This window comes from Procambarus clarkii, chromosome 28 (assembly GCF_040958095.1).
Source record: "Procambarus clarkii isolate CNS0578487 chromosome 28, FALCON_Pclarkii_2.0, whole genome shotgun sequence".
Classification (NCBI taxonomy): Eukaryota; Metazoa; Arthropoda; class Malacostraca; order Decapoda; family Cambaridae; genus Procambarus; species Procambarus clarkii.
In genome coordinates this window covers 6,951,257-6,971,644 of record NC_091177.1, presented here as the reverse complement: position 1 = coordinate 6,971,644, position 20,388 = coordinate 6,951,257, and the positions used below count along the sequence as shown (strand labels likewise).

General features: G+C 38.0%; 2 protein-coding genes across 2 annotated transcripts; both read right to left on the bottom strand.

Moving 5' to 3' along the window:
- Nucleotides 1-2,780: 2,780 nt before the first annotated feature.
- On the bottom strand, nucleotides 2,781-3,755 carry LOC123754927 (cuticle protein AMP1A-like). Its single transcript, XM_045737270.2, has 3 exons — nucleotides 3,679-3,755; nucleotides 3,255-3,496; nucleotides 2,781-3,132 (listed from the first exon to the last, which is right to left on the bottom strand). Exons 1-3 carry the CDS (start codon nucleotides 3,685-3,687, stop codon nucleotides 2,916-2,918), a joined length of 468 nt encoding a protein of 155 aa, XP_045593226.1. The 5' UTR covers nucleotides 3,688-3,755; the 3' UTR covers nucleotides 2,781-2,915.
- Nucleotides 3,756-7,485: 3,730 nt separating this feature from the next.
- On the bottom strand, nucleotides 7,486-8,504 carry LOC123754929 (cuticle protein AMP1A-like). The gene is made up of 3 exons (XM_045737272.2): nucleotides 8,383-8,504; nucleotides 7,960-8,201; nucleotides 7,486-7,837 (listed from the first exon to the last, which is right to left on the bottom strand). Exons 1-3 carry the CDS (start codon nucleotides 8,389-8,391, stop codon nucleotides 7,621-7,623), a joined length of 468 nt encoding a protein of 155 aa, XP_045593228.2. The 5' UTR covers nucleotides 8,392-8,504; the 3' UTR covers nucleotides 7,486-7,620.
- Nucleotides 8,505-20,388: the final 11,884 nt, after the last annotated feature.

Sequence of the window (20,388 nt, the reverse complement as noted above, 5' to 3'; positions counted from 1 at the left end):
ATATATATATATATATATATATATATATGATATATATATATATATATATATATATACTGCGAGGCGAGATATATATATATATATATATATATATATATATATATATATATATATATCACCCACATGTATACACACAACATAAACTGATCGTTAAGATGGTAACCTGAATGTATATGTTAAAAATATATTTAAAAAGAGTTAGTAGAACGGAGGAGGAGGAGGGAATTATCAGGTTATAGCACCAAGCCATTACGACTATACAACACTGGGAAGGGGTCAGGATAAGGATTTGGGATGGGACGGTGAGAAAGGAATGGTGCCCGTCCACTTGGACGGTCGGGGATTGAACGCCGACCTGCATGAAGCGAGACCGTCGCTCTACCGTCCAGCCCAAGTGGTTGAGACATGATAACCTGAAAACAAACTCTAAAATCAGGACCAGAGAATTAATAGCATCCATAAAGTATTAGAAAAATAATCAGTAGTGAGACTCCTACACAATATCATTTGCAACTCAACAAGTGACAAATCATTTGCAACACAGAGTGTCAACAATCAGACATGAGTGGGAAGGAAAGGTTGATTACGACTTCCTACACTGACAGATGTCCATTGATGCGCTTCTATGTAAGTTGCTGTTATAAAACGTACAGATATGCTGGGCTGATGGAAGATTCTAAATTGCGTTCCTGACGGAAAGAAGACAGAGATTCATAGTAAAAACGTCAAAATTATAATAGTGGGCTGTGACGTTTCAAAGGAATCGGTACTGTGTACTATATTGTTCATAATATATATGCGTTATCTGCTTCGAAGAGCAAATGAATTTATTTTAATGCTAAGCTGATGAGGAAATACAAGAAATAAGTGCGAAGTACTCTAGGAAGGCCTAAACAACTTCTTTGTGTAACCAATTCATCATTCTTTACGGTTCTAACGCTGAAAAAGTTCTTCTGACATCTTTGTGATCCTTTGTGTTTCGAGTGTCAATTTACTTCCACTCGTTTTGCTGTTCCTAGCTTTGAATCTTGTTGCTTTGTATAATTTTTCAATTTCCCCTTAAAATCTTACATGTATTTATTATTATCCCTTCATATCTCCTACCCTCTAGTGTGGTCAAGTCCGATTTCTACGGTCTTTCCTCGTAGCTTAAGCCTTCAACTCAGGATTAATTCTTGTTGTATATCTTTGGACCTTTTTTAGTTTTGACTTGTCCTTCTTTAGGTTTATGCAAGGGCTTCATACTAAAGATTTGGGGTCTCACCTTGGATGTTTATTGAACCTAGAAGATTTTTATTTCCAAGCTTCTGAAGGAAACACTTGATTGGCTACTTGACAAATGCTGCTAATGTTATTCTGCTAACAAGTGCAGATTTAAGTTTATGTAGAATCCCAGGTCTTTCTCAATTTTTGATGCCAGAATCTGTTTTTCCTTCAATCTATACTGCAATACACGTCTTGTAGTTCCTGTTTCAATCTTCATAACACAGCATTTATGTGGGTTACATTCTTGCAGCCACTTTTCAGACCACTTCGGGAGTGTGTTAAAATATGTGTGTAGGTTATTACAATCTCAACCAAGTTATTACAATTTGGGAGGCCTGGTCGGAGATCGGGCCGCGAGTCTGTTGATCCCCGGAAGCAACACACGGTAGGTAGGTAGATCTCTCATTATCCTGAATTATCCACATAGTTTGCATTGTCTACAAACACTGATAAGAAGAAGCCAATATCATATATCAGATAATTGACATATAATAGAAACAGGATTGGCCCTAGAAGAATGTGGTACTCCACTCATAACCTCTCTTTCCTCTTTATTATCTATACTCTCACTGTAATAATTTGTTACTACACTGAGAGGGATTCTCTAAGCCATCTTCAGACTTCCCGATTAACAAGCCCTGTTCTCTAGCTTGAATAAGAGCCACCTATGCGAGACAGAATCAAATACTCTCTTATAGTAGATGAATATGCAGCTTACCCATCCTTCATCTGAAGGTAAATGTCACCTTATTGTAGACCTCCAAAAAGTTTGTGAGGCTGTATTTTCCTTAGTAACCAATAAACTTAGTAAAAAAAACAGTATTAGTGCTGGTATTTTTATTCTAACTTTAACTGTTTTAAGTGTTCTACTAGTCTGCTTCATATCAGCTTTTCTCACAATTTTTAGGGATGCTTGCTAATGTTACTAATCTTTAATCTAGAAATTTGTATTTTCCCTTTTATTTATAGTTAGATTGGCACCATATTAGACATTTCCCCAGTGATGAATCAAATACTAGAGCAATTTGTTGTCACTTTTACTTTCCAAAGTGATACTTTGTTTCTTCAGCTTTTGTTCCAGTAGTTCATATATTTTCTGGTATTTTTTCTGGTATTCATATATTTTCTGTGTTATATGATTCTGATATATTTCAAAGTGAGACATTGTTGTGGGGGAAATGGCAGTGTCCGTTCAGTATTGACTCTTAGCTCTTGTGTTTGTGATAGAGGGAATGACAGAGATCGAGGATGTGTACATGTGTGTGTGTGTATGTGTATACGATGCTTATTTGACATCTCACGCAATTTTTATTGTAGTATAAAATAGATGATTTAATGCGTATTTTGATTATTTGTTAAGTCTAAATATTCTATTGCTAAGTGTTTAAGAATAGTGCCTTCTTGTATCTGTATGATTTAGGTTTGTATCAGTACCTAAGTTTCAGATACACGGCAAACAAATCAAATGCTCGATGGACAAACTGAATATCATTAAACCAATAAATAAAACAAGCTTTTATTATAATTTATATGAATTTTATTTATCTATCTACAAATAAATACCGAGGGTGGAAAATAGAGGAAATTCACATAGAAATTGTTTGTGTATAAATCGCCATAATGTAAACAGTCATTAGCAGAGCAGTAATTTACTGTGGAGCACCATATGTCCTGGAGGGGCCATTAGACTCTTCGCGGGCGCGCTCAGCGTCTTCCTTAGCGGCGAAAGCGATCTGCTCCAACACGAAGTCGGGGATTGGGTGGGGGAACTCAGGAGCCACTGGCAGCAGGTCAGACTGGGGTTGGAAGCCGTTCTCGTCGGCGACGTATTTCACAAGGACTTCAGTTCCGTCAGGAGCAGTGTAACTGGAGATTATATGCATTAGTGACAATGGGAAATTTTTTGCCACTTATGAAAAATATATATGATTGAAAGAAACGGTGACTTGCGGTAAAAACCTAATCAATTAACGTTCAGTAATACTCACGAGTATTGTCCAGACTTGACAACAGAGCCATCAGGGCCACTGGGAGAGCCGTTCTGGGACAGCCTGACGCCATCATCAGTCTCCACTTCGAAGTTGTAACTGCCGTCGTCTTCTTGGACACGATCGTCCCTTAGGATGGCCACCACCTCGTCAGATTCACCACTGTAGCGGGTAGGAGTCGGTGCTGGGGCGGCGTACTGGGGGGCGGCGGCGGCCACGGTGGCCAACACGGCGAGAACAATCTGTGTAAAACACTCATCATATTTAGTTTGCTTCAGACGCTGCTTGAAGACGTTGAGAATTGTTCACGAACATTATTTGAGAGAAAACGTTTCTAGTTGTATAATTAATTGACACTGTATGAAAGCATTAAAAGTGTTTTCAGTATAATTTGTCTTAATACTCAGATGAATGGTAGACTTACAAAGTGCATGATGCTAGACTCCTGATGGAACTGATGCTGAATCCTGAATAGCGACAGTATATATAGGCCAAACGAGGCGACAGTTGCCAGTCATGCACTATAAAAGCTGCTTCTCCACATCTAGTTTTTGTGTCAATCTTGTTTTGTTTTTTTGTCCAGATTATCGTCCTTGAATTCAATAAACAATAATATATGCGGCTTCTGTCACTTGTGATATATTTTCTCTTGCAAACGTGACGAATCAAGCAACGTTTTTAATGGATGGGTTGGTGACCGTAGATGACAAACACCTTCATATTGGCTCTTTAAATGCTATCGCAGAGCGATAGACAGTTCATGAAGCTAAGACTTAAGAAAGGAATGTGTAATCGTTGTGTTAAACTGATATTTTTTTATAATTACTTGAAAAAAATGAGCCTAAAGATCACGAATTGCAGTATTATATCCTGTTACGAAGGAATACTGCTCCACCTCCCAGTAATACTCTCTCGCCTCGCAGTAATACTCTGCCGCTATCAAGTAATACTTCCCCAACTCCTAGTATTAGTCCTCTGCTACTTCTCAGCCTCCCAGTAACACTTCTCTGCCTCCCAGTAACACTTCCCCAGTCTCCTAGTAGCACTTCCCCCGGTCCGTAGTAATAATTACCCTGCATCAAATTTAACATTGTCTCGTCTCTGACTTCCATCCTAGGCTTCTCCCTCGTAATCTCTCTCTTCCCTTCAGCTCCCCTCTCTCCCTGACCTCAGCCCTTGCTCTGTTCCTTCTCTTTCTTCTCTTCGCCTTCTCCTCCCCTTCCACTCTAATAGACCTGGACACGTTTTATATTTCTCTCTTATTCCTACTTGAGTTTCCAGTGCTGCATTTCTCTCTATAAGAATTACAAACAATGGAGCTGTAACACAAGTATTGTGATCGGGAATATATATTGCTTTCAGTATTAGTCTCTGGTTATCCACCATTGTTGAAAGAATTATATATATATATATATATATATATATATATATATATATATATATATATATATATATATATATATATATATATATATATATATATATATATATATATATATCATATATATATATATATATATATATATATATATATATATATATATATATATATATGTATATATATATCACCCACATGTATACACACAACATAAACTGATCGTTAAGATGGTAACCTGAATGTATATGTTAAAAATATATTTAAAAAGAGTTAGTAGAACGGAGGAGGGGGAGGGAATTATCAGGTTATAGCACCAAGCCATTACGACTATACAACACTGGGAAGGGGTCAGGATAAGGATTTGGGATGGGACGGTGAGAAAGGAATGGTGCCCATCCACTTGGACGGTCGGGGATTGAACGCCGACCTGCATGAAGCGAGACCGTCGCTCTACCGTCCAGCCCAAGTGGTTGAGACATGATAACCTGAAAACAAACTCTAAAATCAGGACCAGAGAATTAACAGCATCCATAAAGTATTAGAAAAATAATCAGTAGTGAGACTCCTACACAATATCATTTGCAACTCAACAAGTGACAAATCATTTGCAACACAGAGTGTCAACAATCAGACAGGAGTGGGAAGGAAGGGTTGATTACGACTTCCTACACTGACAGATGTCCATTGATGCGCTTCTATGCAAGTTGCTGTTATAAAACGTACAAATATACTGGGCTGATGGAAGATTCTAAAATGCGTTCCTGACGGAAAGAAGACAGAGATTTTTAGTGAAAACGTCAAAATTATAATAGTGGGCTGTGACGTTTCAAAGGAATCGGTACTGTGTACTATATTGTTCATAATATATATGCGTTATCTGCTTCGAAGAGCAAATGAATTTATTTTAATGCTAAGCTGATGAGGAAATACAAGAAATGAGTGCGAAGTACTCTAGGAAGACCTAAACAACTTCTTTGTGTAACCAATTCATCATTCTTTACGGTTCTAACGCTGAAAAAGTTCTTCTGACATCTTTGTGATCCTTTGTGTTTCGAGTGTCAATTTACTTCCACTCGTTTTGCTGTTCCTAGCTTTGAATCTTGTTGCTTTGTATAATTTTTCAATTTCCCCTTAAAATCTTACATGTATTTATTATTATCCCTTCATATCTCCTACCCTCTAGTGTGGTCAAGTCCGATTTCTACGGTCTTTCCTCGTAGCTTAAGCCTTCAACTCAGGATTAAATCTTGTTGTATATCTTTGGACCTTTTTTAGTTTTGACTTGTCCTTCTTTAGGTTTATGCAAGGGCTTCATACTAAAGATTTGGGGTCTCACCTTGGATGTTTATTGAACCTAGAAGATTTTTATTTCCAAGCTTCTGAAGGAAACACTTGATTGGCTACTTGACAAATGCTGCTAATGTTATTCTGCTAACAAGTGCAGATTTAAGTTTATGTAGAATCCCAGGTCTTTCTCAATTTTTGATGCCAGAATCTGTTTTTCCTTCAATCTATACTGCAATACACGTCTTGTAGTTCCTGTTTCAATCTTCATAACACAGCATTTATGTGGGTTACATTCTTGCAGCCACTTTTCAGGCCACTTCGGGAGTGTGGTAAAATATGTGTGTAGGTTATTACAATCTCAACCAAGTTATTACAATTTGGGAGGCCTGGTCGGAGTTTGGGCCGCGAGTCTGTTGATCCCCGGAAGCAACACACGGTAGGTAGGTAGATCTCTCATTATCCTGAATTATCCACATAGTTTGTATTGTCTACAAACACTGATAAGAAGAAGCCAATATCATATATCAGATAATTGACATATAATAGAAACAGGATTGGCCCTAGAAGAATGTGGTACTCCACTCATTACCTCTCTTTCCTCTTTATTATCTATACTCTCACTGTAATAATTTGTTACTACACTGAGAGGGATTCTCTAAGCCATCATCAGACTTCCCGATTAACAAGCCCTGTTCTCTAGCTTGAATAAGAGCCACCTATGCGAGACAGAATCAAATACTCTCTTATAGTAGATGAATATGCAGCTTACCTATCCTTCATCTGAAGGTAAATGTCACCTTATTGTAGACCTCCAAAAAGTTTGTGAGGCTGTATTTTCCTTAGTAACCAATAAACTTAGTAAAAAAAAACAGTAATAGTGCTGGTATTTTTATTCTAACTTTAACTGTTTTAAGTGTTCTACTAGTCTGCTTCATATCAGCTTTTCTCACAATTTTTAGGGATGCTTGCTAACGTTACTAATCTTTAATCTAGAAATTTGTATTTTACCTTTTATTTATAGTTAGATTGGCACCATATTAGACATTTCCCCAGTGATGAATCAAATACTAGAGCAATTTGTTGTCACTTTTACTTTCCAAAGTGATACTTTGTTTCTTCAGCTTTTGTTCCAGTAGTTCGTATATTTTCTGGTATTTTTTCTGGTATTCATATATTTTCTGTGTTATATGATTCTGATATATTTCAAAGTGAGACATTGTTGTGGGGGAAATGGCAGTGTCCGTTCAGTATTGACTCTTAGCTCTTGTGTTTGTGATAGAGGGAATGACAGAGATCGAGGATGTGTACATGTGTGTGTGTGTATGTGTATACGATGCTTATTTGACATCTCACGCAATTTTTATTGTAGTATAAAATAGATGATTTAATGCGTATTTTGATTATTTGTTAAGTCTAAATATTCTATTGCTAAGTGTTTAAGAATAGTGCCTTCTTGTATCTGTATGATTTAGGTTTGTATCAGTACCTAAGTTTCAGATACACGGCAAACAAATCAAATGCTCGATGGACAAACTGAATATCATTAAACCAATAAATAAAACAAGCTTTTATTATAATTTATATGAATTTTATTTATCTATCTACAAATAAATACCGAGGGTGGAAAATAGAGGAAATTCACATAGAAATTGTTTGTGTATAAATCGCCATAATGTAAACAGTCATTAGCAGAGCAGTAATTTACTGTGGAGCACCATATGTCCTGGAGGGGCCATTAGACTCTTCGCGGGCGCGCTCAGCGTCTTCCTTAGCGGCGAAAGCGATCTGCTCCAACACGAAGTCGGGGATTGGGTGGGGGAACTCAGGAGCCACTGGCAGCAGGTCAGACTGGGGTTGGAAGCCGTTCTCGTCGGCGACGTATTTCACAAGGACTTCAGTTCCGTCAGGAGCAGTGTAACTGGAGATTATATGCATTAGTGACAAAGGGAATTTTTTTGCCTCTTATGAAAAATATATATGATTGAAAGAAACGGTGACTTGCGGTAAAAACCTAATCAATTAACGTTCAGTAATACTCACGAGTATTGTCCAGACTTGACAACAGAGCCATCAGGGCCACTGGGAGAGCCATTCTGGGACAGCTTGACGCCATCATCAGTCTCCACTTCGAAGTTGTAACTGCCGTCGTCTTCTTGGACACGATCGTCCCTCAGGATGGCCACCACCTCGTCAGATTCACCACTGTAGCGGGTAGGAGACGGTGCTGGGGCGGCGTACTGGGGGGCGGCAGCGGCCACGGTGGCCAACACGGCGAGAACAATCTGTGTAAAACACTCATCATATTTAGTTTGCTTCAGACGCTGCTTGAAGACGTTGAGAATTGTTCACGAACATTATTTGAGAGAAAACGTTTCTAGTTGTATAATTAATTGACACTGTATGAAAGCATGAAAGTGTTTTCAGTATAATTTGTCTTAATACTCTGATGAATGGTAGACTTACAAAGTGCATGATGCTAGACTCCTGATGGAACTGATGCTGAATCCTGAAGAGCGACAGTATATATAGGCCAAACGAGGCGACAGTTGCCAGTCATGCACTATAAAAGCTGCCTCTCCATAACTAGTTTTTGTGTCACTCTTCTTTTTCCAGATTGTCGTCCTTGAATCTAATACACAGTAATATATTCGGCTACTGTCACTTGCGTTATTTTGTGCCTTGTGAACGTGACGAATCCAGGACAAGTATGAACGACTCATTTGGAGGGGGTTGGTGACTGTTGGTGGCGTCAAACACCCTTATTTAGGCCTTTTAGATACTACCGCGGAGCAGCAAACAGTTCGTGAAGCCATGACTCAACAAAGGCATGTGTAAGCAGATATTTGTTCCTTATAACTTGTGAGAAAATAGGTCCAAAAGTCATGTATTTCAGTATTAGATCATGATAGGAAGGGATTAATGAACAGTATAGTTCACATTATCCCGGGTGACAAATATTATTGATGCTGAATAAATTTATTATACATAGCAGTAACATCACTGTTAACCTGTGCACAATAAAAGAACAAATACCTTTCAAAGATGAACAGAAATACGCGAATTAGATGGTACATAATTTAAAATTTGATAAAAATCTAGTTTCCATTAGCGTACGAGCTACAGATCCAATTAGAAGCCGTACAAAAAGCCAAAATATATGGAAATCAACAATATAATTTTTTTTAAGAAAAGTGATTGTATATAGCGATATGTATACAGAGTATATCTTTGCTGATGTGAAAGAAGAATCAGGTTAGACTATGGTTCTGAACACTCGAATTATACATTAAAAAGATCAAGCCACATTGGAAATAAAAGTAAGTGACCCTAGAGTTTGAAGCAGAGGTTGTTGATTGACGGAACGGTTCACCTGGTAATATAATAGAGGAAAGGTCACTGGATCGTTTATAGCATATGTTAGGCATCAATATAAAAATCTGGTTGGGCATCAGTGAGATACCCAACCAGGACTACTGAGCTATCCGAGGCAGCATAGCCCAATAGTCCTCATGTAGTTTCCTCAGTCCTTATGGTCTAATATTTATGTGTGTTCTTGACAGAGCTTGCCATTAAAACTGATTCTATTTAACCCGAACTTGGAGAATATAGCGTCAGTAGTAAATGTCAAACAGGCGAGGGAGATAGGAGGCAGGATGGTCAGGGGGAAGATAAGTAGAGTTTTTTCAGTGCAGTCAACTCTCTCACTCTCTCCCTGAGAACATGAATCAAAGGACTGTAACCCAGTTCAGCTGCTGTAGCGCTCAGCGTGTTTATGCACAAAAAAAACAAATGAAAATAGCAGTTTGAATCCTTCCGTCCAGGCGAAGATTAGTCTACGAATGAGTGATGAGGCATCGCTAGTAATACGGCCGTCTGTCCAAGGACCTGGGCCTCAAGGTTAATGCTCTCCAACAATCCAAGATATGAACAAGAAAATACTAGTCCGCAGTCGTCGTTCCTATACTCAAGATTTCAGTCCCATTGCGATGGTCAGTATATTCACTGAACGGTGTACTCTCTGCTTCTCAGTGCATATACACTGAGAGTTTAATTCAGTCAAAGGGTAAAGTAGTCGCCTACTTGTGCTTGTGGGGGGGGGGGGTTGAGCTTAGGCTCTTTGGTCCCGCCTCTCAACTGTCAATCAACTGGTGAATAAAGCATATTTGCTGGCTAGTCAGTAAGTTATTGTCGTGCCTTAATAAGCCTACAGAGGTTGGCAGGCGTGCAGCCCAACTCTAAAACTTGTGCGAATAAATAACGGGGAAATATACGTCTCATTACCCCATTATCTGCTCTCAGAGGAGGTAGGGATGTATCATCCCTGACAAGCAAAGAGTTATGGGATGAGTCAACATCTTACGGAATGACATTCATATAATGAATTCACGTCGAAGAACCATAAGATCACCACAGAGGCGGGGCACCATCGTATTCACATTACGCAACCAGAACAGCACTTTACCCATCATAATACACAAAGGCGCTTAGTACCTCTCCTGAGCGGAGAGACGTAAGCATATCATTCACGACGCCTTCATGAGTTGCTGCCATTAATCTTTGTTCCTTAGATCTTCGTCGGCAATGATCACACTGTTCATATTCACTGTGTCATACATACTGAGCACACATACTGCTCCAACGCACTCGCCATTCACACATACAAAGCTTAGGTATTAATGAGCGCCATTTTCAGCATTCTTCGTGAAGGTGGAGCTTCGAACGGTGAAGACTCACAGTACTCGCAACGTCGTGCAACACTGGATGTTAAAGACTCTTCCCCAAGACTTGCACTTGGTAACAAAAACTATCAAGATGTGTCACCTACGTCAAAAACGCAGGCATGAACACGCAGCTCCTCCCAATCTCGGCTCACCATAAGTCCGTTGTTCCACACACACGTCTGCATGGTGTCCAGAAGCAACAAGCTGGCTCCAGTGTTTGGAACTGAGTCAATACCCAGTGGGCACAATATCCAGGAGTAAAGTTTATTCAACGTTATCAATGTTGAATCAACGGCGTTTGAACAAATTTGTTCATTGCTCAATAGGTACAATATCCACGAGTGGCATTGGCAAATAAAATCAGCGCTATCAACGTTAATTTAACGTTGATGACGTTAAATTTGCGGTTTTTTTTTTTTTGGATAATGTCCCCACCTGGTAGGGGTGTAGATGGCAACGTTTCTGGGACCTTAGGGCAGGATTCGATCCTGCTCCCGAACGCAGGATCGAATCCTCGTCACGGCCCTTGTGAATTTATTCCTCAGGGCAAGCTTTGTTTCAGTCTTTGTTTATGAGCACGTGCTGTGTTCGCCCTTGCTTATCTAACTGATCTCTTTCAAGCATTGAATGAATTAAATCTGAAACTTCAAGGTAAAGACAAACAAGTATCATCATCGAAGCACACCACGTAAGTGCTTTCACAGCGTAGCTCTCGTTGTGACATTCAAAAATGAATGCTGGTCCCGCGTCTGTTTCTCATACTCTCAGTTATGTTTTCCTGGACTTCACTTGAACATAATCTGCACAAATATCTCGGAACATGTGTGCCTCAGCAGATTGGTCCAAGCGATACATTTTTTTATTAACAAAAGGAAACGCAGTTATGTCATTCAAACGAGATAGATAAGAGTATTGTCACTCACAAAAAAATTATTTAAGATGTGAAGTCGAGGAATTGTCTGTTAAGGACAGGTTAGAATGGGAAAAGCAACGTTGGTCACTCTGGGAATAATCATTCCCTTCTATATGTAACTCTGCGAATCTGGTTTACCTGCAATTACTTGTTAATCAAGATGCAATACCGTTCACCGATATATTTTTGAATGTAATCGTCAAAGAGCCTTACCGGCCGGTCACTCAGCTTAACAGAGCCGCTCGTGTGGTAAAGAAGTGTTCAGTGTCACATTACTTAAATGTGAAGCTGAATGTGAAAAATATATATTATATATATATATATATATATATATATATATATATATATATATATATATATATATATATATATATATATATATATATATATATATATATATAAAGGTTTTTCAAATTTTTTCTTATGAAATGATAAAGCTATCCATTTCATAATGTATGAGTTCATTTGTTATAATTTGAGATAAAACTAACGTATATATATGACCGAACCTAACCTACCTAACCTAACCTAATCTGTCTTAACATAAACTAAATTAACGTAACTAAGTCAATAATTTATGTTCTTAATATGATATAAAAATAATATTTCAAATAAACCAATTTGAAACAGTTTTGTGAAAATAAAGAAAATCACTCTGCCTATTAGGTAAATCGGGCCTTGCATTGTGTGTTTGACAAGTGTGTTCTGGCTACTAGTTACGACATATGTTTATATATATATATATATATATATATATATATATATATAAACATACTAACAATACTTATTCATACTAACAACATTATTCATACTAACAATAAATTAAATTAATGTGATGAGACCAGAGGTGAGGGAACTCTTACTACTCGGTATATATATATATATATATATATATATATATATATATATATATATATATATATATATATATATATATATATATATATATAATACACCTTCTGAAGATGTATTTAATATACGAAAGTACTTAAGGAAATTCCTGTTTCATTTTTTCCTCCGTGGTCTGACATTGTCATATATATATATATATATATATATATATATATATATATATATATATATATATATATATATATATATATATATATATATATATATATATATATATATATATATATATATATATATATATTATTAAATATGACCGAAAAAGTGAAATTAATAATTCTAACACGAATTTTCTCAATATTTCTTATATTTCTTTTCACTGTTGATGGTAATTGAAAAATCAATTCTCCAAAATTCATTTTTATTTCTAGTCTGACGCGACACATGAACGCGTTTCGTAATAACTTATTACATTTTCAAAGACTTTAGTTTACACACACACACAGCTATAACTTGCAAACACTAAACAGAGTTTAAATAGCTTTGATTTTATACCTGCATTTGGGTGAGGTGATATGTTACAACAGTTTTGGATGAGGTGAAAACAATCTTCCAACACAAGACAGAACACGAAACAATGGGTATAATATTTTGTAAGTTAAAGGGAAGAATGGAAGTAACTGCAAAGGGCCTATTGGCCCATATTTCTTGATGCTTCTATAATGGTGCGGAGTCGTGAAGTGGGTAGAATATTGTTGTGCATTAATTGGCTGTTGATTGCTGGTGTCGACTTCTTAATGTGTAATGCCTCACAGATATCAAACCGCCTGCTATTGCTGTATCTATCGATGATTTCCGTGTTTTTCGTTAAGACTTCTCTGGTGATGGTCTGGTTGTGAGAAAATATTATATTTTCTTCAATGGAGCCCTGTTGCTTATGAATCGTTAATCGCCTGGAAAGAGATGTTGTTGTCTTGCCTATATACTGAATTCTTTGAGGCTTACAGTCCCCAAGTGGGCATTTGAAGTCATAGACGACATTGGTTTCTTTTAAAGCGTTCTGCTTTGTGTCTGGATAGTTTCTCATGAGTAGGTTGGCCGTTTTCTTGGTTTTATAGTAAATCGTCAATTGTATCTTCTGATTTTTGTCTGTAGGGATAATGTTTCTATTAACAATATCTTTCAGGACCCTTTCCTCCGTTTTATGAGCTGTAGAAAAGAAGTTCCTGTAAAATAGTATAATAGGGGGTACAGGTGTTGTGTTAGTTGTCTCTTCGGAGGTTGCATGGCGTTTCACCTTCCTTCTTATGATGTCTTCAACTGATACATCTGATACGATACTGATACATCTAGAAAGGGCAGCTTCCCATCCTTCTCCATCTCGTAAGTGAAACGCAACACAGAATTTCACTCAAATGTCTCCTTCAACTCCTGCAGATGTCTGACATCAGGTACCTGTGTAAAAATGTCGTCAACATACCTGCAGTATATGGCCGGTTTCAATTTCATGTCGACTAAGACCTTTTGTTCGATGGTACCCATGTAGAAGTTCGCAAATAGGACACCTAGGGGAGAACCCATAGCGACCCCATCTTCTTGATTATACATGTGCCCATCCGGGCTCAAGAAGGGGGGCCTCTTTAGTACAAGCTTGGAGTAGTTTCCTTAAAATGTTTTCTGGTATGTCAAGAGGAGTACAGGTCGGATCACAATACACTCTGTCCGCTATCATCCCGATTGCTTCATCCACAGGTATGTTGGTAAACAGTGATTCTACGTCCAACGAGGCTCTTATCCCTGTGGCCCGTGTTCCCCACAGTAAGTCAACAAATTCCTTTGGAGACTTCAGGCTGAAGGCGCAAGGGACATAATGAGTCAGCAAGCCATTGAGTCGCTTCGCCAGTCTGTACGTGGGTGTGGGTATCTGGCTGATGATTGGCGGAAGTGGGTTTCCAGGCTTGTGTGTCTTGACATTTCCATACGCGTATCCAGGTTTATATTCCCCAATAATCTTTGGCAGGTGGAGTCCGAATCCACCTGCCACCGAATCCACCTTGATCGAAACTGTGAACGCCAAAAAATCCGGACTCCACCTGCCAAAGATCTAAATTCTAAATTTAGGTCTAAATTCATTTGACTATGCCGACTCAATATTTTTTAAGGGTCGTCTCATCTGCCCTATTCAACAAATACTACTGTCAAAGTAAGCTTTAGAGAATTGGGATAATATTTTAGTAAAGTCAATATAATATGCTGTAGTACATCAGATTTACAGAGATTTAATATATCACCTACAACAATCTCAGGAAACAAGACGTCATCAATTAACACTGCATTGGATGATATGATCCCTACTCGGAAATTCATGATTAGCCTCCAGTATCTGGCCAGTAACTGGATAGGTGACCACACCGACAGCCCCGTTTATATAGCTAGGAAAACATCGTTTATGCTAACAGGATTCTTGTCCCCGGCAACAGTGTATCATTATACCATATTTAGGCCATGTGAATACGCCCATGTCTTTGCAAACAAAGACATGGGCCAAAACTCCTTGTGTAAGTTGGACTGTGGCTTGGATACAAATGTGCCAAGATGAACACTCCTCGCACACAACAATAACTGTGTGGGTGAACTGACTTGCACTCACTGCTACAGAATCTATGGGAATGTAATGAAACGTTTGCATACAGATCTCTAACTGCTAACTAGGATAATCTCCTGTTTAGACATTATATACAACGACAACAGAGTATTTGGATGAGCTGTTGAATTTGCACGCTAGTAATGAAACTTCGCTAGGACCTGTAAATTGATAGGCTCTACCAACCACACCAGCGTCATCACAGGAAAAATATCACAAAACAAAATGATCTTCAGTGCTGAATAAATATTTATATTGCTTTCTTAAAAATAATTATTTCTAGTTGTCTAAACTGAACTTCATTTGCCATTTCTCAGTCTAGATTGCAAGCTTATTGAGTCTCTCTGCAGGACGGTATCATAACATATTGCTATATTGTATTGTTTAAGTAATCAACTAATCTGAAAGTATAAAGTTTTTATATAGTATATTTTTCTATATTACTATTGGTAATTATTATTTCACCATACGTCTAATTGTCTTACACCGGAATTAAAAAAAAAACATTGTTAAGAAATAAACTGTCATCCCTGTGTCGTGTGCTATTGTATTGAGTTCTCAGTAACATCATCAACAACGTCATCAGAAGCAGCAACATCTTCTTGGTCATCATTCGCAGCAACATGTTAACTGTGGTGTATCGGAATGAGTGACTGTATATTGTGCTTTAGGTGTTTCAGATCTCTATCAGTTTGAACAGTTTTTAAATTAATTATATTGATTAGGTTCGAAAATTAAATAAATAACTTTCTCAGGAATCTAAGTTGTCAGGGCACAAATCATTATATAAAATGTTAACTATAGGGCTAAATACAATGTTAATTTATTTAGAGATCAACTTATCTTGTTGCAAACTTTTATTCATTCATGTGTTTATTAATAAATTGGCTAATCCAGTTAGTACATATTAATCCAATATAATTCTTCAATTTCAAATAAATATAGAGGAAGTCTGAAAAAGATGTATTCATACTTTGATAACTGTTAATTCAATTTTGTTTATTAACTTGAATAACAAATGACAGTTCAGGCATTATATATTGCATTAGTTTATATAATTTTAGCACTTTCTTCCTTAAAACTATCTTTTATACATGAAATAATTTATCATTTACATGATAAATTATTATCAAGAATAGAAGAAAACTACAGGAGAGTAACGCTGGATTACTGATGCTAACGATGATCAAATACACACGTCCTCTAAGGGATGATACATTTTGTTGAGACACCGGAAATTGCGTTTTAGTTAGGAGATTGAGTGCCGGACCTCTTTATGATCACAGACCCACAATGGATTACCCAATATGTCCACATACCCCTCTTAGCCAGACTGTCGAAATCGTCCTTCATCACCAGTCCAGCAGGTACCAGTACTGGTAATCCTTCAAAATACATCAATAATTTTATTTTTCTTTACATGTGGTTAGCTAGGAACAGAACCGCTGAAAGGAAATCATGATAATTGTAATTTGTTTGTATTTAGAGAAAACAGCAAACCGCAGATACACAAACAAGCTGCAACTAGTGAGACTTTTGCTGAGGTTTTCAATGCAATCAAATATTGAGATATCAAGATACAGTTACTGAGAATGTTACTCGCATGTCATCTGAGACACCAAGTAGTTTTCTCCACTCTGATTTCAGGTTAAATAGTGCAGAGAATCCTGTTTCAAAAAGATAAGTATTTTGAAGGGAACGAAAACATTCATTGGGCTCATTACGAAGCTTGGGTAAGTAAGCAAGAAATTATCAAACGTGCAAACCGGAAAGACTAAATAGGGTAAGCAATGATCTGCTCACACCATAATTGCTTGATCATCGGCCTCGCTGCTTCATTCCGTATTGATAACGGTGATAGTAAATTCTAAGGTAACAAACAACATGTTTTTTTAATTGTTCATAGATTGAGTCCCATTCCCCACATTATTTGGTTTCGCCGGGAGCTGGGAGTTATTTAACCGAGAGCATCTAAGGAAGGGGTATAGATGCTCCCAGTTAAATACTTCTAGAATAGAGGATAACGTAGCAAATTAACAATATCATTCAATCTCAAAACAGCTGTAAATCACTTAAGCACTGAGAGAAGTTCTGTCAATCATGAGACCTTTCATATACCATTGGAAGCTTCGAAATGCATCACATGATAAACCTAACACACTTAGCTCCAAGGGACAAAGTTAACTAAACAAACTGAGAAGCTGCGAGGACACAGCAACGTCCTCAGTTTACTTATCATCTCGCCGACTTTGATTTACCAAGAACAATCGAGAAGTGAAGATTGTTCTGACAGGAACAAAGGAAGGAAGGGTGAGCATAGTGTAACACGAAGCCTGGATTGAGTGTGAACAACGCCCACTTTATTTCTAACGGACAAGAATTGTGAGATGCATTTTTATGGAGTAAATACGCGTGCCATGAGAATATATATTATAATTCATAATTAGAACTCTACTACCGGTCTTATGAAGAAATGAGGTGTTGGTGTTCATGGCTGTTAGAGTGTAGCGAAGCTTGTTTTTCTGTAATTCTGTGTGTGGTGAATGACATAACTGACGAGAGATACTCAATTTTTATACCATTTTCACAATATTATTCTCCGGTCACATACAATACAATCCTAGTAGAGTAGGAAACTTGTTAAGTATAATGTTTGTGTTGTTGCTAAGAAAAGTTGCGACACAAACCATAAATTAATTATTATTATTATTGCATATCATAACATAATTTTCAGGTATAAAGCCATATACCATATTAACAGTTTATCTAATATCATAAATATTCAGATTTAACGAAAGAAAACTGCAGATTTAGCTCAATTTTATTCATTATACAGATATTAAATAAAGTCTGAAGAAAGTTAAATAATCCCACATTAATATAAATTGTCACTTTCAGAGCGGTAATTTACTGAGGAGCACCATATGTCCTGGAGGGGCCATTAGACTCTTCGCGGGCGCGCTCAGCGTCTTCCTTAGCGGCGAAAGCGATCTGCTCCAACACGAAGTCGGGGATTGGGTGGGGGAACTCAGGAGCCACTGGCAGCAGGTCAGACTGGGGTTGGAAGCCGTTCTCGTCGGCGACGTATTTCACAAGGACTTCAGTTCCGTCAGGAGCAGTGTAACTGGAGATTACATGCATTAGTGACAATGGGAATTTTTTTGCCTCCTATGAAAAATATATATGATTGAAAGAAACGGTGACTTGCGGTAAAAACCTAATCAAATAACGTTCAGTAATACTCACGAGTATTGTCCAGACTTGACAACAGAGCCATCAGGGCCACTGGGAGAGCCATTCTGGGACAGCTTGACGCCATCACCAGTCTCCACTTCGAAGTTGTAACTGCCGTCGTCTTCTTGGACACGATCGTCCCTCAGGATGGCCACCACCTCGTCAGATTCACCACTGTAGCGGGTAGGAGACGGTGCTGGGGCGGCGTACTGGGGGGCGGCGGCGGCCACGGTGGCCAACACGGCGAGAACAATCTGTGTAAAACACTCATCATATTTAGTCGGTTTGATGTCGAAAATAAGGCATGTTTATAGCTGGAGGGTTATTAATAGCAACACGTCAGATTATTGACCAACAAGAAAGTATACTTTAATATTGAACACTGTTCATAACTAAAGTGAAATAAGGGTACATGTAACAAAAAGATGAGTTGTATAGGTTATCTAATTTGAGGTCATATATCCAACTACAATTGAATTGCCATTATTAATCTTGACAGATTCGCCATGATGGCCCCATAAAAATGGGTTTGAAGTAAAAGTTCTCAAACTAATTAAATGTTCATTTAAAATGATCCATATGCTACCGTTTTTGAGAAACATTTTCTCCTATATAATGCAGTCTGCTTGGTGAATCTGTTCGCTTGCTTTGTTTTCAGTATAATTTGCCCTAATATTCAGATGCATAGTAGACTTACTAACTGCATGATGCTTGATGCCTGAAGGAACTGATGCTGGAATCCTGAAGAGCGGCAGTATATATAGGCTGAGCAAGGCGTCAGTTGCCAGATATGCTGTAGAATGATTGCTTGTGCGTTACTAGTTTTTGTGGGGTCTTATTTATTGAGGTTGTCGCCCTTGAATCATGTAAACAGTAACTAATGGTGATATTGACACTTACATGTTTTGTATTACTTTCTTTAAAACCGGCGTACTAAAGTCATTCAATATTATGTGTATTTTATAACGTATACTGAATTATGTATGTTGTATAACATATATTGAGTAATGTCTATTGAAAAATATAAATTGTTTACTGTATATTGGGCTCATAGGCAAGCTTATGTAGTCAAATACAACGTTAATGGTCCAGGGTTCGACTCCCATGGAGGGATAGAGATCCTAACACCCCCCCCCCCCCCCCCCCATGTGAGTCGTGATGTTGGGAGGAATGATATTGAGGGAGGGTGAAGAAGAGAGGGGAAAAGATAAAGAGGGGGGGTGAGTAAGAGTGGGAGGGAAGAGGTAGAGAGGGAGGGAATCGGTAGAGAGGGGGGGGAAATGATAGAGAGGGAGGGGAAAAGGTACAGAGGGGGCAAAGACTGAAGAGCAGAGGAGGAGATGTGAAGGAATGGGAAAAATTTAATAAAATAGGAACAGAAAATGAGACAGGCAAACAGTCATTCAATCTTATAAATATAGATAAGAGAGAATGTCCGCTATTTTGTCTGTCTCAACATGTGCTCAGAGCTTGGCCTCTTCCAACTTTGCAAGAAAAGTGGTCTAGGGGAACGAACATAGGCTGGTTGAATTCAGCCTAAGTTAAAAAACATTAAGAAATGTAAACCTTTAAAGAGATTTAAATGATACCATTTAAAATCAGACTCCATCTGATTTTCATGGCGTCAAGTATGAAATATTTAGCGAATTTCCCGTTGAGTTGTTTTTACAGTATTTGGCAATAATAATTTGTTTGACCCATAGTGCTGTTTCAGTGCTTATTAATAATATATATAATGATAGAATGGGATGAAGAGGTGAGGGAACAGAGGAAGAGGGGACGGACAAAGAATAGGACCAAGGGAAGGGGATAAGGGTTGACATAGAGGAGTGGGACGAGGAGGGAACGGGGAAAGATGGGAGTGAGGAGAACATATTGATATGATTTTGGTATGTTGATAGAATACCTGATGGTAGACTGATGAAGAGAATATATTCCAGCGAATTTTAGGACAGTAAGAAAGGAAGGAAGGGTGAGAATGGATCAGTGAAAATGTCTGTTCGAAGCTGAAGGCCACACGGGGAAGTAGGTGGAAAAGAGAGGAGATGGGAATGGTTGGGAGAGTAAGGTGAGGGAGAGAGAGAGAGAGAGAGAGAGAGAGAGAGAGA

Excerpts from the sequence above, each read along its gene's own strand:
- LOC123754927 (XM_045737270.2), bottom strand. Across the intron at positions 3,133-3,254 it reads GTCAAGTCTGGACAATACTC|TTACACTGCTCCTGACGGAA; the intron begins GTGAGTATTACT and ends TATAATCTCCAG.
- LOC123754929 (XM_045737272.2), bottom strand. Across the intron at positions 7,838-7,959 it reads GTCAAGTCTGGACAATACTC|TTACACTGCTCCTGACGGAA; the intron begins GTGAGTATTACT and ends TATAATCTCCAG.